At 43.4% G+C, this 16,342-nt stretch overlaps 1 protein-coding gene across 5 annotated transcripts in view; it reads right to left on the bottom strand.

Moving 5' to 3' along the window:
- The window catches only part of rasgrp3 (RAS guanyl releasing protein 3 (calcium and DAG-regulated)), a 99,030-nt gene that overhangs the window by 46,472 nt on the left and 36,216 nt on the right, over positions 1–16,342 (bottom strand). For all 5 annotated transcript variants that reach the window (XR_013503451.1, XR_013503452.1, XM_078275104.1 and 2 more), the window contains exons 4-7: positions 14,623–14,685; positions 13,892–14,023; positions 13,109–13,256; positions 10,481–10,654 (exon numbers count right to left, since the gene is read on the bottom strand). Coding sequence is in view for 3 of the 5 variants with exons in the window: in XM_078275104.1 (XP_078131230.1) it covers positions 10,481–10,654; positions 13,109–13,256; positions 13,892–14,023; positions 14,623–14,685 (517 nt within the window). In the remaining 2 variants the exon portion in view is untranslated. The remainder of the gene's footprint in view (positions 1–10,480; positions 10,655–13,108; positions 13,257–13,891; positions 14,024–14,622; positions 14,686–16,342) is intronic.

Here is a 16,342-nt window from a genome sequence, read left to right as displayed (position 1 = left end):
GTCGGGATTTCTGGGTTCCCAGTCGGAAACTATACATGTCTACGGGAAATGTCATGGTCAGAGAGATATAACGTCATTTGCTCTATGAAAGACATTGACAAAAACATCTACATCTACATTTACTCGATAATTTTATTTTATTTTAGTTAGTTTTGCAAACAGACATTACAGTTTTAGTTTAGTTATCGTATTTTTGTAATGCTTCATTTTTATTTTTATTTCAGTTAACAACAATGTTATTCCTTGTTAACTGAAATAAAACAACGTTATTCCCCTCTCCGGGGACCATCATCTTATCGTGGTGGAGAGGTTTGTGTGTCCCTATGAACCTGAGGGCTGTGTTGTCTGGAGCTTTGTGCTCCTGGTAGGGTGTCCCAAGGCAAAGTGGTCTCAGGTGAGGGGCCAGACAAAGAATGGTTCAAAAACCCTATGAGTGACTGAGGTAGAGATGGAGTGACCCTGCCCGGAGGAAGCCCGGGGCCCCCGTCTGGAGCCAGGCCCAGATGGAGGGCTCGTCAGCGAGCGTCTGGTGGCCGGGTTTGCCACGGAGCCCGGTCGGGCACAGCCCGAAAAAGCTACGTGGCAACTATCTCTCCATCCCATGGGCCCACCACCTGTGGTAGGAACCGCTGGGGTCGGGTGCGCTGCCATATGGGTGGCAGTGAAGGTCAGGGGCCTCGACGGACCAGACCTGGACAGCAGACGCTGGCTCTGGGGATGTGGAATGTCACCTCTCTGTGGGGGAAGGAGCCGGAACTTGTGCGGGAGGTGGAGCCCTACCGGTTAGATCTGGTGGGGCTTACCTCTACGCACAGTCTCGGTTCTGGAACCATACTCCTGGATAGGGGTTGGACTCTTTTCTTCTCCGGAGTTGCACAGAGTGTGAGGCGCCGGGCGGGTGTGGGGATACTCACAAGCCCCCGGCTGAGCGCCACTACGTTGGAGTTTAACCCGGTGGACGAGAGGGTCGCATCCCTATGCCTGCGGGTTGTGGGGGGGAAAACTCTGACTGTTGTTTGTGCATATGCACCAAACAAGAGTTCGGAGTATTCGGCCTTCTTGGAGACCTTGAGTGGAGTCCTGCATGGGGCTCCAGTCGGGGACTCCATAGTTCTGCTGGGGGACTTCAACGCGCACGTGGGCAATGATGGAGACACATGGAGAGGCGTGATTGGGAGGAACGGCCTCCCTGATCTAAACCAGAGTGGTTGTTTGTTGTTGGACTTCTGTGCTAGTCATGAATTGTCTATAACGAACACCATGTTCGAACATAGGGATGCTCATAAGTGTACCTGGTACCAGAGCACCCTAGGCCAAAGGTCAATGATCGATTTTATAATTGTTTCATCTGATCTGAGGCCATATGTTTTGGACACTCGGGTGAAGAGAGGGGCGGAGCTGTCAACCAATCACCATCTGGTGGTGAGTTGGGTCAGGGGGTGGGGGAAGACTCTGGACAGACCTGGTAAGCCCAAACGGGTAGTGCGGGTAAATTGGGAACGTCTGGAGGAGGCCCCTGTCCGACAGACTTTCAACTCACACCTCCGCCGGAGCTTTTCGTGCATCCCTGTGGAGGCTGGGGGCATTGAACCAGAGTGGACAATGTTCAAAGTTTCCATTGCTGAAGCTGCGGTGAGGAGCTGTGGTCTTAGGGTCTTAGGTGCCTCAAGGGCGGTAACCCACGAACACCATGGTGGACACTGGTGGTCAGGGAAGCCGTCCGACTGAAGGAGTCTTTCCGGGATATGTTATCCCAGAGGACTCCGGAGGCAGTTGCAAGGTACCGAAGGGCCCGAAGGGCTGCAGCCTCTACCGTGAAAGAGGCAAAGCAGCGGGTGTGGGAGAAGTTCGGAGAAGACATGGAGAAGGACTTTCGGTCGGCACCAAGGTGCTTCTGGAAAACCGTTCGCCACCTCAGGAGGGGGAAGCGGTGAACCATCCAAGCTGTGTACAGTAAGGATGGGACGCTGTTGACCTCAACTGAGGAGGTAATAGGGCGGTGGAAGGAGCACTTTGAGGAACTCCTAAATCCGACTAATACGCCCTCTATGGTAGAGGCAGAGCTGGAGGATGATGGGGGATTGTCGTCAATTTCCCTGGTGGAGGTTGCTGAGGTAGTTAAACAACTCCACAGTGGCAAAGCCCCAGGAATTGATGAGATCCGTCCAGAAATGCTTAAGGCTCTGGGTGTGGAGGGGTTGTCTTGGTTGACACGCCTCTTCAACATTGCATGGAAGTCTGGGACGGTGCCTAAGGAGTGGCAGACTGGGGTGGTGGTTCCCCTTTTTAAAAAGGGGGACCAGAGGATGTGTGCCAATTACAAGGGTATCACACTTTTCAGCCTCCCCGGTAAAGTCTACTCCAAGGTGCCGGAAAGGAGGGTTCGGTCGATTGTCGAACCTCAGGTTGAAGAGGAACAACGCGGATTCCGTCCTGGTCGTGGAACAACGGACCAGATCTTTACTCTTGCAAGGATCCTGGAGGGAGTATGCCCAACCGGTCTACATGTGTTTTGTGGATCTGGAGAAGGCGTATGACCGGGTGCCCCAGTAGATACTGTGGGAGGTGCTGCAGGAGTACGGGGTGAGGGGGTCCCTTCTCAGGGCCATCCAATTTCTGTACGACCAAAGCGAAAGCTGTGTCCGGGTTCTCGGCAGTAAGTCGGACTCGTTTCAGGTGAGAGTTGGCCTCCGCCAGGGCTGCGCTTTGTCACCAATCCTGTTTGTAGTATTTATGGACAGGATATCGAGGCGTAGTCGGGGTGGAGAGGGGTTGCAGTTCGGTGAGCTGGGGATCTCATCGCTGCTTTTTGCAGATGATGTGGTCCTGATGGCATCATCAGCCTGTGATCTTCAGCACTCACTGGATCGGTTCGCAGCCGAGTGTGAAGCGGCTGGGATGAGGATCAGCACCTCTAAATCGGAGGCCATGGTTCTCAGCAGGAAACCGATGGAGTGCCTTCTCCAGGTAGGGAATGAGTCCTTACCCCAAGTGAAGGAGTTCAAGTACCTTGGGGTCTTGTTCGCGAGTGAGGGGACAATGGAGCGGGAGATTGGTCGGAGAATCGCCACAGCGGGTGCGGTATTACATTCAATTTATCGCACCGTTGTGACGAAAAGAGAGCTGAGCCAGAAGGCAAAGCGCTCAATCTACCGGTCAGTTTTTGTTCTCACCTATGGTCATGAAGGCTGGGTCATGACCGAAAGAACAAGATCCAGGGTACAAGCAGCTGAAATGGGTTTCCTCAGGAGGGTAGCTGGCGTCTCCCTTAGAGATAGGGTGAGAAGCTCAGTTATCCGTGAGGAGCTCGGAGTAGAGTCTCTGCTCCTTCGCGTCGAAAGGAGCCAGTTGAGGTGGTTCGGGCGCCTCCCTAGGGAGGTGTTCCAGGCACGTCCAGCTGGGAGGAGGCCCCGGGGAAGACCCAGGACTAGGTGGAGGGATTATATCTCCAACCTGGCCTGGGAACGCCTCGGGATCCCCCAGTCGGAGCTGGTTAATGTGGCTCGGGAAAGGGAAGTTTGGGGTCCCCTGCTGGAGCTGCTACCCCCGCGACCCGACCCCGGATAAGCGGACGAAGATGGATGGATGGATGGAACAATGTTATTCCCACCTAGTTTTTGTTATTTTATTCGTTTTCGTTAACGATTATAACCTAGGTTCACTTGTAGTCAAGCGCGTGCACCACCACTATAAAAAGGCAGCATGAATGGAGCCATGATACTACGATACACCATGGTAACCACAAACAAACTGGTCGGCGGAAATATACGCACATACAGTGAGTTTGAACATGTATTTCGTAATTGCTTTTTTTTATTTAAACACAGCGGCTGCTGCAAAAGAGAGAGAATTTGCATGGGAGAAAATTGCTGCTAGAGTAAATGCGTGAGTTCCAATATAGTGTATTAATATCATATTTAATCATAAGTAGGATAATATTACTGGTGAAATGGTATTGAACTTATAATCTATTCAATTTAGGTGCAATCTTGCGGGCAAAAAATAGCCTACTAATCACATTCTGAGGCTGCAGCACCATCATTAACATAATTATAATTCATAATCTTATATTTCAAAGGGTTTACATCATTCATCTGCAATACTGTTGAACTCCTTTTTAATGGCTCTCACTGGTTTGTGTCCAGGGAACACCTAAAAAATGTTTAAAACACGTTTCAGGGCGAATCTCACGTCTCTGATGGCGCTTTGCTACAGCGGCTTTACTAAAATGCTCCGCATCACCAATGTTGTAAAGAAAACTGCCGTTTGCAAAAAAACGTAATGCGACACAAATAATCTGCTGGGATGTATGAGCATGTCCACGATGGGTGACGTTAGTGATATGAGGACGGATAAGGTTATATAGGCTACATAACTGATAGACTGGAAAGAAAAACCATACCGCTCAAATAGGTAGTTATCTGGAAATGAAAATACAGCTATAGTTGGGGCCTCAATATCATCTACCGACGTACTATATGTTTAACTCCCTGAGAAGTAATACAGCTTCTTTATCAACGGGATCGTCGACAAAAGGAAATGCCATGTTTTGAGAAAAAAACGTTTTATAAATTGCCTAACAAAGTTAATAAATCAACAGTTTTTTATTTTTTATTTAATGCAGATAAAATGCGCTAAAATGCGCCTGATACAGACTGAATGAATGAATGAGGAAATGAATGCACGCTGTGTCAGAGGGAGGAGACTGAGAGAAATTTGAGGTGGTTGTTTGTGAAAGCTTCACAGACAAAATTGATAGGGCATAGGGCATTTCATCATTTCACAGCCTTAATATGAATCAAAAGTGTAATATGACACTATGTACTGTTTTATAATTACAAGTTTGTGTAATTTGGTGTTTCTGTAGCCAGTGACATTTCATTATTTGTGTTTTATTTTCAATGCAGATGTAATGGCATTGTACATGTTTTGTTTTTATTTGAAGGCTGAGGCTTCATTAAAGGGATATTTCACTCTTCATTCATTAGGAAGATGAATATATCTTTAAATTGGGTCACTTATGTAGTAGAAATGTGAATTTATTTTTAGTAATTAGTGCCTTCTAGCCAAGAACAGCCAGAAAATGTGCTTTTGGCTCATGTGGATGAAAGACACCAAATCCCAGAATGCACTTGTTTCGCTGCTTTAGCGTCTACTCCCAAGCCACGCCTATCGTTTACAGACAGACAGTGAGACAGTCAACTCAACTCAAGTGTGTTTTATTGTCATTTCAACCATATACATGAAACGTTTCACCGTGGCTCAAGTTGTGTTACATTTAAAATATATAAAAACGAAATTATATAAAAACGACATACGAAACAGGCTACATTTAGTGCACACACATTATATGCTCTGTAAAGTTCAGCTAACACATACTAGCATTAGCGTTTGGTGGGCTGTAAATACTGAGTATAAACACAGCCGTAAATTTGCATGGAATGTAGAATGGTCGGCATTTAACAGTCACAAACTCCACCAGCAGTTAGCAGTTAGTTGGATACAAGCATTTCTGCACCAGGCAGTCCGTGTTAACACAGCCCACCTCCACTAGCTAGTCTTACCCGGCGACAGAGCAGCCAGCCTGGTAGCTGGATAGTCCGGTACACTGTTGTTCAGCAATGTTTCCACACAAACAACAAAAACACAGCAGTCTCTGAACTCGCGTTATGAGTTTCGTTGAAGTTGGATGTAGTCCAGTTTGTTGTCTAATGAGCGGACACTTGCAGGATTGATGGAACAGGTGGCCGGCTAGCATTAGCTTTCCACCAGCACTCGTTCCACGTTCCCCGCTAAGGATGTCCCTTTATCAGCCAGAGGCATCGAGCAACACCGCTGGTCTCCATAGCAGGCGGGCGAAGCTCGTGTAGTGTGTAGAGTATTCCGTCTGTAATAAAGTGTCCTTCATATTCTCCGATCTGTGCCAATGTATCTCGGTGGTACACATGTGCGGTAGTTTGAATGCACATAATTGTTGTAACAGTTTTCTGTTGAGAAGCATGAATGTGTTAAGAGAAGCCAGTAGCGAAGATTCAAGATGGCTGATGCTCTTTTGCTTCGGAAATCTTAGGAGAAAGAGGACAGTCCAACCCCCTATGGGCGGGTGGAAATATGCGGAAGTAGCTCCTACCACTGGCTGTAGTCCATTGCCTCTGGTCAAACAATCTTCAGATGATGCAAAAATCGTCATTTTCCGTCATCGGAAGATTTTTTTCCAGACCCACAATACAGAGATCTCTCATCTCAGGGAGACATGAGGGAGGGAAGCACGGTCATTCAAAAATTCTACCGGGTTTCTACTGATACAAAGCTTAATGCTAAATCGGTGAAGTATCCCTTTAATAAACACAACCCCAATTATCATCATTGATTTTGAGATGTTACTTGCTGTGAATACCTTGTCTGATAGGCTACAGTATTGTGACATAGTAACAGGACATCCTGACTAGTGTCTGTCGCACACGGCTTGGGGCGAATGGCTGGATGATTGGCCTATTTGGGAGAAAGTCCAGGGCTGTTTTTTAGCCCCAGTCCGTCCCTGGTTTAGAGCCAAACGGGCTGAGTTTATAGCAATCAATATTGACTCAGTTTCGGACTCTGCATTCATTTGGCAAGCAACTAAAGGATTTATTAGAGATTTCACATCTTCCTTGCGGTCAATTTGAAGAGAAAAAGAGAGGCAAGGATTGCAGAGTTGGAAGAATGCTGTAAATCTCTAGAGCAGTCTCTATAGACTTGTTTTTCTAAATCTACACATACTTTCTTAGTCACAAGTTGAGCAGAGCTAAATGATTTGCTAAGAATCAGAGCTGAATTCATAATGCACAGAGTGAGGCAAAATTATTATTTCAATTGTTGCAAACCAAGCAAGTGGCTGGCACTGAAATTAAAACAACGCAAGTCCAGAGCTACTATCAACAGCATCTGCACAGACCGAGGTATCTCAACGAATCCTAAGGATATCAGCGCCACTTTTCAATCCTTTTACTCAAAGCAGTATGAGTCCTCCTGCAACCCGGATCCGACCCAGTGCCAGAAGTTCCTAAAAAAACTAAACCTGCCTCTTCTTGACCCAGAAATAACATTAGAGGAACTTAAATCAGCATTAAAAACTGTTAAAAAAGGAAAACGCCGGGTTTGGATGGAATTCCATCACAACTTCTTCTACAGTACTTTGACATATTGGGACCTACCATTTTACGAGCTCTAACCTCGGCCATAGAGAAGGGTACTTTTCACCAACAAACCAACACTGCATTCATTTATGTTATACCCAAAAAGGGCAAAGATCTTATGGAGTGCTCAAATTACAGGCCAGTCAGCCTCATCGGGACTGATATTAAGCTCTATTCCAAAGTCTTGGCACTCTGCTTAGAATGCTTTATTGAGAAGCTAGTCCACCCCGACCAATCAGGTTTTATACCCAAGCGTCATGCCGCAGACAATGTACGCAGATTATTTCATGTAATAGAAGAAGCCAGAAACCTTCCAAAAACGGCAGCAGTTTTATCAGTGGATGTGGAAAAGGCTTTCGACCGCTTAGAGTGGAACTACTTGTGGCAAGTAATGGAGAGGTTTGGTTTGGGGGCCAAATTCATTGACATGGTGCGTACTTTATATGCAAATCTCACAGCCATAGTCTCAACCAATGGCTTGCATTCTCAGCCGTTTCCCATCGAGCGGGGCTCTTGACAGGGATGCCCGCTCTCCCCCATGCTATTTGCGATCTCTCTTGAACTGTTAACCCAGGCCATGAGGCAAAATAAAATCTGTAATGTCCAGATTAAATCCAATAGCAGCTCAATATCATTATTTGCAGGTGATATTTTGTTGTACATCTCTGATCTTGAGGACTTCAAGGATTTCAAAAATTCATAAGATCTTCAACAAATTTGGCTCAATCTCCAGCTATGAAATCAATTGGGATAAATCTAATCTTCTTTTATTGAACAACAGGCATGTGATATCAGCTATTAGTGGTACAATACCAACTCAAAGCAAAATTACATATTTGGGCATTATCATATATGCATCGCTACAGAGAGTGGTCCAGGACAACTATGAAACTGTATTAAGTAGTGTTCAAAGGGATCTGGCTAGGTGGACTGCACTGCCATCACTCACCTCAAAACCTCATTGGAAGTCTAAGACTGCAAGACCTGGCCTTTGCAGGTGTTTGTCCAAAAAAGTGTATGCTAACTTATGGCCCCATTATCACCAACACATTGGCCAATTTTAAACAGGTGGAGGAGCACCTGAACTACACCAATAAGTGGCACATGAATACCCCAATATGGCACAATACACACTTTATGTCTGGTAACAAACCTTTTGCTTGTAAGCAGTGGAGGGACAGGGGTATTTATACTTTAGACCAGCTATTCAATGAGAAAGGTATGTTGAGTTTTGAAGACCTGAGAGCTACTTCTGAGGAACCCAGGACATCCTTTTACTTTTATTTTTGCTTAAGATCAGCCCTAAAATGTTATGGAGTACCATGGGGAAACAGTCTTAAGGTCCACCCAGTCACTAAATTGTTCTTTGATTTCCCTGTGAGAGGATTAGTGTCCAAGATTAATGCTAAACTGTTGCAATTAACCATAGGAGAACTCCCAATAGTAAAGAAATGGGAACAAGAGCTGAGCCCTGAGGGGAACACAATTAACTGGAAGGCAGTTTGGGACAACATTTTCCACTGTTCGAAGAACCCAAATCACCAGCAGATCCACGTCAACATATGCCATAGGACATATTGGACTCCTCAGAAGAGATACGTTTCGAAAGCCATTCCCACTCCCTATTGTACATTCTGTCAACCTGAACAAACTGGAGCTTTCCTACATATGGTCTGGGAATGTGAACAGGTGCATGAGTTCTGGCATAAAACAACATCAATAATTTCTGATGTGATAAGATGTCCAATTCCTACTGACCCTATTGTTCTGTTACTTAATGATAACTCTAAATTACACCTGCTCGAGAGACAGAGGAACATTTGGCTAGCCGGCTCAACTGCAACTAAGAAAATGATAGCTCAACGCTGGCTCCCGCCCCCCCCACTCGCTTTTTATAAAACAGTGGTTAGCGTATATATTCTAGACACAGTTATGCTTGAGCTCTCTACAGCAAGGATTAACAAAGCCAAATCATTAACTGTCAACCTATGGAAAAACACAGCAGCACAAATATCAGACAAAATGACCTCAGCGCCACAAGAAGAAGAGGAGAGTGACTAGGCAAGGCGTGATTTCTGTTTGTTTTGTTTAACTTGAGACAGCAGAGGGTGGGGGGTGGGCGAGGGTTTTTGTTTTTGTGCAGTTTGTGTTTTTCTGTTGTATGCACTCTGTTGTATCATGTTGTTTGACACTGACTGTCATACATTGTGGAGTTTGTTCTGTATGTCTGAATGATAAATGGTGCTAATAAAAAATGGATCTAAAAAAATAATAATTAGTGGCCAGGTTGGCTCAGTTGGTAGAGGAGGCGCACATATACATTGAGGTTTATGCCTCAACGCAGAGGTCCAGGGTTCAAGTCTGACCTCTGACGATTTCGTGCATGTCTTCCCCCCTCTCTCTTCCCTTTCACACCTAGTTGTCCTGTCAAGTAAAGGCGGAAAAGCCCAAAAAAATTAAATTAAAATAAAAAAATACTTGTGATTTCTCTCTTTCATAACATTGAATTTCAGCTATGGTTTGCCACTGCAAACTTTTTGATCATACTTTATTGCATGCTTAACTTTGATAGCTGTTACCAAATGGTAGTATTTAGGTTTCGACGCCTGACTTTATATGCATGAAGCATGCTGTACTCTTGTAGCTGCTCCTGAACCAACAGAGCAGATCAGAGGGCTTGAATAATCCCAAAGATTTGAGACGCCTGCACAATTTTGACCCACAATATTGACATACTAATTATGTTTATCTGCCTTATCAAAAAACGATGATTGATAAACCCCTTCAGTTACCTCATATTATGTCCTTTTCACGTAATTTTGAAATATTTTCTTGTAATTCTAAAACACGGAAGTCATTATGAGATAAGGCCTGCAATTTATTTTCATTGGTGAATTCATTGCACTTCTGCAGTGAGGCAACACTTTTCTAAAAAGGAAATGTAATGATGCTAGCTACTGTGCCGACGTGAGAGTTGTCCAGAGTCTACAAGACTTTACTGTTGCATTTGTCTAGACCCTAGATAAACAGAGTGATGTGAAACATGCATTTTAGGCAGAAAGGTTCTGTTTTTGACTGGCGAGTTCAGGATAGGATGTGAAAACGTGGACCATGTGAAACTTATGCGCTGGTCTTGTACAAACAGCTTCTTTCCTCAGTTCTGTTGTCAGCCTTGCATATATATTTCTAAACAGTTTTAGAGGAAGAGAATGCTAGCAACGTAATGTCCATGTTTTTTGGACAAAAATCACCCTTAAAAACACTAAAGAAGGAAATGCTCTGTAGGGGACTACTTCCTGTCTTACCTGAGACACATGAATGTATTTGGTAATAACCTCTGCGCGGGTCTGAGGTGTTAGCTTGCTGAGCACCATGAGCTGGACCCACTGTGACACTCCATTGAACAGAGCGATGGAGCGCTCCAGAGTTGGGTTGTCCACCAGGCAGCCGTGGATAACGTAGCTCTGGTAATCAGTAAACTGGAGACAAAAGGGTATTTCAGATACAATATCCAGCTGTCAATTTTAAAATCTAATCTATAGGGGCCTATAAGGTCCTAAAGCATGTAATGGTCATTGCTCTGAACAATTGAAAGATTGACACTTCTGCTTTCCATTTTGGCTTAAAAGTACCATTGATGATGGTGATGGTATCATAAAAAAACATGTTATTATCAAGATTAAAAGGATTCCATGGCTCTGTCATTTGCCTGCTAGATTTAAAATAGCTTGTCTGCTAAGGTGATAAAGTGAATTTCATGTAATTTCTAAATAAAAATGATTCATCTTGTGGAAAGAATTGATGTCAATGTTATTGCAATCTGCCAATGCATTTTTTTAATATTTAAAAATCTTTAATCTTTAGAAGTCAATTTCTGTCTATGGCTGGGAAAATGTGAGTAGTTAAGTGAACTGAATGGGCAGCTTCTCACGTCATTAGATTATATTTCAATGACAAACATCCATGTGTTCATTTCATTAGTTCATGGTTTTATCACAATTTCAATAATGCCCTGAATATAAACTTTGAACCCCTTGTTACCAATGAACCACCTGGCCAGTGGAAACAAGGCAGTTCATCCAGAGGCCAGGTAGTTTCACATCAAAGCTCTACAGCAGGTGTTCCGCTTTCCAGGAACTTTTTTGTTTTATCAGTGTTGCACACAATTCACCCATTTCAGAGGGTGTATTTCATTGGGCTTCAAATGGTGATTGTAAAACTTCATGGAAAGAAATCATATTTAACCTGGCTTTAACCAAGATAGAGAACTGACTCTGTAATGACAGTAACACAGTAGCATCAGCATGTGTCACGATGTCTGTCTCAGTAGTTTTCATTTAACTCACTCTGCCCCTCTGTCGCTGTCTCCAGTCACTTCTCCATTCCCCAGGCCCCTGCACTGCCGTAATACATCCATCAACCAGATGCTCTCACACATTCCCAGCTGTCACAGTCACCTGACTATCTCATTCACCTGCTCACCTGTTTTCACTTTCCCTTATCAGCCCCTGCAGTAAGTAACTGGCCAATTTCCTCTCATTGCCTGCCAGATTGTCAATGTTGCTTTGCTTCTTGCTTTCCAGCCATTTGAACATAAACCTGTTCCTGAACCTGTTCCTGTACCTGAACCTGAACCTGTTCATGTACCTGAACCTGTTCCTGTTCCTGTACCTGAACCTGTTCCTCAACCTGAACCTGTTCCTGCACCTGTTCCTGTTCCTGTTCCTGTACTTGAACCTGAACCTGACTCTGTTCATTTACCTGAACCTGAATCTGAATCTGAACCTGTTCCTGTACCTGAACCCTTTACCCTAACATCTGGAACCCGTACCTGCCTGTAAGCATATGTGCCCTCATCTTATCAATAAATCCCTTAACTGGTAATGTCTGCATGTTTGCATTTAGGAACTTTCCCTTTGTTGCCTCACACTCACCTGCCTGACAGAACAATCTGACCAGAAATGGACCTAGCACTTCTATATTCTATGGATGGAAAACACAAGGTTATACATGTTGTATATTATATATTTGTTTCTTCTCTTCCTTAGGTGAGCTTCCTTGTAATTTATAAGCCCCTAAGGGTGTTCTTAATCTTACCTGCACAATCTTTATTTTGCATTACTTTATTTTCCTGTGTTACTATTGTCTTGATTTTATTGTGCAAAATAAACAAATTCAAATGTAAAAGGTGACCTATGCAACAGGATGCAGCTCTGTCACTGGCTCCCCAGCTAGTGTCTTCCGAGCCTTGATGAGTAAAGTTTATTTACCTGGATTGACAGAGAAATTTACTATCAATCCAGCCTCTCTGTCTGCTGGTGTTGGGCTTGCCAGCCTCCAGCCTGCCTGCCTGCCTCCCGTCAGCTAGCCTTGTGATCCTAACTGGTCGGGATTGTTAGCCTTCAGCCCGCCTACCCGGCTAGCCTGCTGCCCGCCTGCCTACCTTGTTCCTGGATTTCCTGAACCCTATGATCCTTCAATGGAGCAGGAGGAGTCTCAAGAAGACAGCATGGTCTGCCTTCTTTGGCATTTCAGCAGGCCATAGCTACAGGGCCTCCACTGCCTATCACTGTGACTGACCACCATCCAGAACCCACTGCAACCTCCTTTGCCCATCAGCGGGCATTGTGCTCTAATATATTAGACTTTGTTAAAAGTAACTATATACTAAGGGTTATTCAAATAATTCAAATTATTGTAAAGTTATGACATAATTTAATTAGCTAACAGCAATGGAAAAAAAATATTATATACATTTTAATATATGTTTTGCACTGATGGTTGTACTTGTACTTGTACTCTATCAGTTTATCCTTGTTGGATTAGCATTACTACCATTGGTACCCTATATTAGCCAATACATGGTGTGTCTGACATTCCACTAAAACAAAAACCCAATTATTGGACAGAAATAGAACTGTTTGTAGACATACCGATATCCTCCGTATAGACTTGAACTCCAGGAAGGTGAGATGCTCAGCCAGCTCCATGGGCTCCAGGTGGTCAAACAGCAGAGATGCCTTGCCTTTCTTTGCCTGCTTCTTGCGCTGGGTCAACTTACGCATCCAGTCATATGATGGTCTACAAGAACAACAATTTATTTAAAAAAACAAAAATTCAAGATTATTTTTAGGGCGTTTTTAGGCCTTTATTCGACAGGACAGCTGAAGACATGAAAGGGGAGAGAGAGGGGGAATGACATGCAGCAAAGGGCCGCAGGTCGGAGTCAAACCCAGGCCCGCTGCGTTGAGGTGTAAACATCTATATATAGGCGCCCGCTCTACCAACGGAGCTATCCGGGCGCCCCAAGAAGAACAATTTAAAAACAATAAGCATACTCAATCTAGAAAATATGTCACAGTGATAGAAATTCTAAAAGTTGTAGCTAACAGACTACAAGCTGAAGAATCACCAGTATGGTCCTTTATGGTCTTAGATAGTTTGAGCTATGTCTGTGAAGGTTTTCAGTCCTGTTGGTCCTTCGTTATGTAGCCGCTGCAAAACAAGGACAACTTTGCTTATGTATTCCTAAATAGGTTTTACCACTCAATCACAAGGGTTTGTCATTTAGATATTTAGGACCAGGACTTCGGTTTAGAGTTATGATTGGAATTGGATTAGTTTTACTTTACAGTAAAGACTAGATTGTTGTACTTGATAATACTGATCAGCTCAAAAGTTTCAACAAATGTATCTGTATGTTCATGGTGTCTTACATGGTGGAGATGTCGAGGAGCTTGAAATGCTCGTCACAGCCGAGCTGAGCAGCCACATCTCTGAACTCCTCTGTCATCCGGATCAGACCCAGGTCCAGGTTGAACTCTGCAGGGAATGTCACAATCCAGTACCTGAACACACACACATAGATTTCAGCAGCAAATATTTTGAAAGTAAAAGGATGGTACCATGATGAACCTGTGCCACAATGGAAACCATCCCATTTTAGCTCCAAAAAACTGTCCATTGTTGGTTAACAATGACACTTGTGACCTGTTGACATGTGAGTCACTTGTGATGCCTCTAGACATTATGTCACATTTAAAATGTTGAATTGTGGACTGTTCCCACCCCTTGTGACATGGTTCTAGAGCAGTGTTGTGCTTAAATCAGTCACTGGTTAGAATCAAGATAAAAACAAAAGTTAATGTTCATTGTCAAATTTTTATATAATTAATTTAACCATACGGGCAATGTGTATTGTGAAGATGCAACCTAACTGTGGCCTCTGATTTTCAAGAGCGTAACCTTGAAAATAGAAACTATAATTGTATGCCACACTGCAAGTTTTGGGTGAATAACTACAGTAAATGTATAACATGAGGTGAAATTAGAATTAGGTAGCCTTAGCCTTTCTGCTGTCTTGGTTTTGGATTTCCCAGAGGCAGAAAAATGCAAAGTGAAAAATGTTAATGTGTTGCAATGGATGACTGTGTATGTAGCACCTTACCTCATTAAATAACAAATCTTAAGCCTGGTTCTCTGGCAGCCATCACCTTTGCAGTCACGGTACGTGGAATTCAATTAAGGATTTTCTCCAAGATTTGACAAACTAATACATTGCAATGTATGATAAATCAACACATTAAAGAGATAATTAATCACACTTTAAGGATTCATTTGCTACTATCTGTAACCTACAAACAAACCTGAAGCTTGCCTCTTGCCTCTTTCATGATCTCTTTAGCTGACAGTGCAGCTGATACTGTATAAAACAGTGTTTATCAACGGGGGCGTTCAGAAGATGACAGGGGGCGCTGGAAGCAATATTTTGGAAAGGGGGGCGTTGAGGTGCCGTTGGGGGGCGTTGGTTTGAAAGCTAGTTTATACCAAAGATTCACAATAACAATACATGTTTAAATTTTAAACTACTAAAACAGTGGTCTGCAACATTAAAACCTGCCAGTTCATGGCACTGCAACTGGACAAGACAATGGATCATAACTCTTCTTCTCTTCTGTGCTTCTGTTAGCTTTGTTTGGCGCAGCTCTGCGCTGCCTTCATGGAAACAGGACGTCAGAGCATCGTCTTAAATGAGCGCCATACTTCATCGTGAAGCTGCGTTCAGATAAATAAAAAATAAATGCAATCACCGCAGTCTTGTTATGTTCTTTAACCCCCCCAATGTAGCAAAAGTAGACTTTATATTTCACAGTAACAGTTTTTCATAAGATCTTTTATACAACACAACGTTTCCTACTGCACCTGAAGGCAGCTTCATTTCACGGAGAAAGAGAGAAAGAAAAGAGACGAGCGACAGACATCGACTGTGCTTTGTTGTTTGTCAAACATTTAGCTGTTCCTCAAACCCCCGGGCAGTGCAGGGCTTGTGTTCGGTGTTTTAAAACTTTCTTGTGAAAGCGATAGAGGCAGTGATGTTACCGTTTACTGTACAGGATTCTCACACCTCCACAAAATGCATGTGGGGTTGCGTTTCTCCAAACGTTTTCTTTTCTGCTATTTACTCGCAAGACATGGATAGCAAACCTATACTCTTCTAAGCATTAACAAAGGGCTCTCACTAACTTTCAAAGGTTGTAAACTTATTTCCATTCAGAAGTAAATCCTTCTGCTTTTCCCCTTGATAAGTGCCAGCTTGTTTTCCATTGGAACAATTCGATTATAGATTTAGATTTGAATGAAAAATAGATTTGAATGTTAAATTGCTAGCTGTTTCTGATTGGCTACTGTTACTGTCTGTAATATCTAATTAAAGTTTGAATGTTACATATCTAGTCATTCTGATTGGCTGCTGTTACCTAATTTAAATTGAATGTCAAATGGTTGCATTTTTTTAAACACCTGTAGATATCATTTCTATATTGACATGGCTTTTTTGATACCTTGCAAACTAATAAATATGTTGTTTGTCATTCAATGATATGATTTTTTGAGTATTTGTGATAATAATAGTAACAACAATAATAGGCCAAATATTAGGGCATAATCATTAATATTCGGGGCAACTATCCTACATCTTATTTGATGGGGGGCGGTTGGGACCTGGATAATGGATAGGGGGACGCTGGCACAAAAAAGGCATTTCCTAAGCTATTGCTAATCTAATTGGACATTAATGTCAGTTCTCACCTCAGATATCAGAGTTATGTGTGACAACATGCAAGAGAGAAAGTTGTCAGCCAAGGTTTCTCACAGTGTGTCCAAGACAA

This window comes from Sander vitreus, chromosome 18 (assembly GCF_031162955.1).
Source record: "Sander vitreus isolate 19-12246 chromosome 18, sanVit1, whole genome shotgun sequence".
NCBI lineage: Eukaryota > Metazoa > Chordata > Actinopteri > Perciformes > Percidae > Sander > Sander vitreus.
The sequence above is the reverse complement of the archived record's forward strand: the minus strand, read 5'-3'. Positions and strand labels throughout refer to the sequence as shown.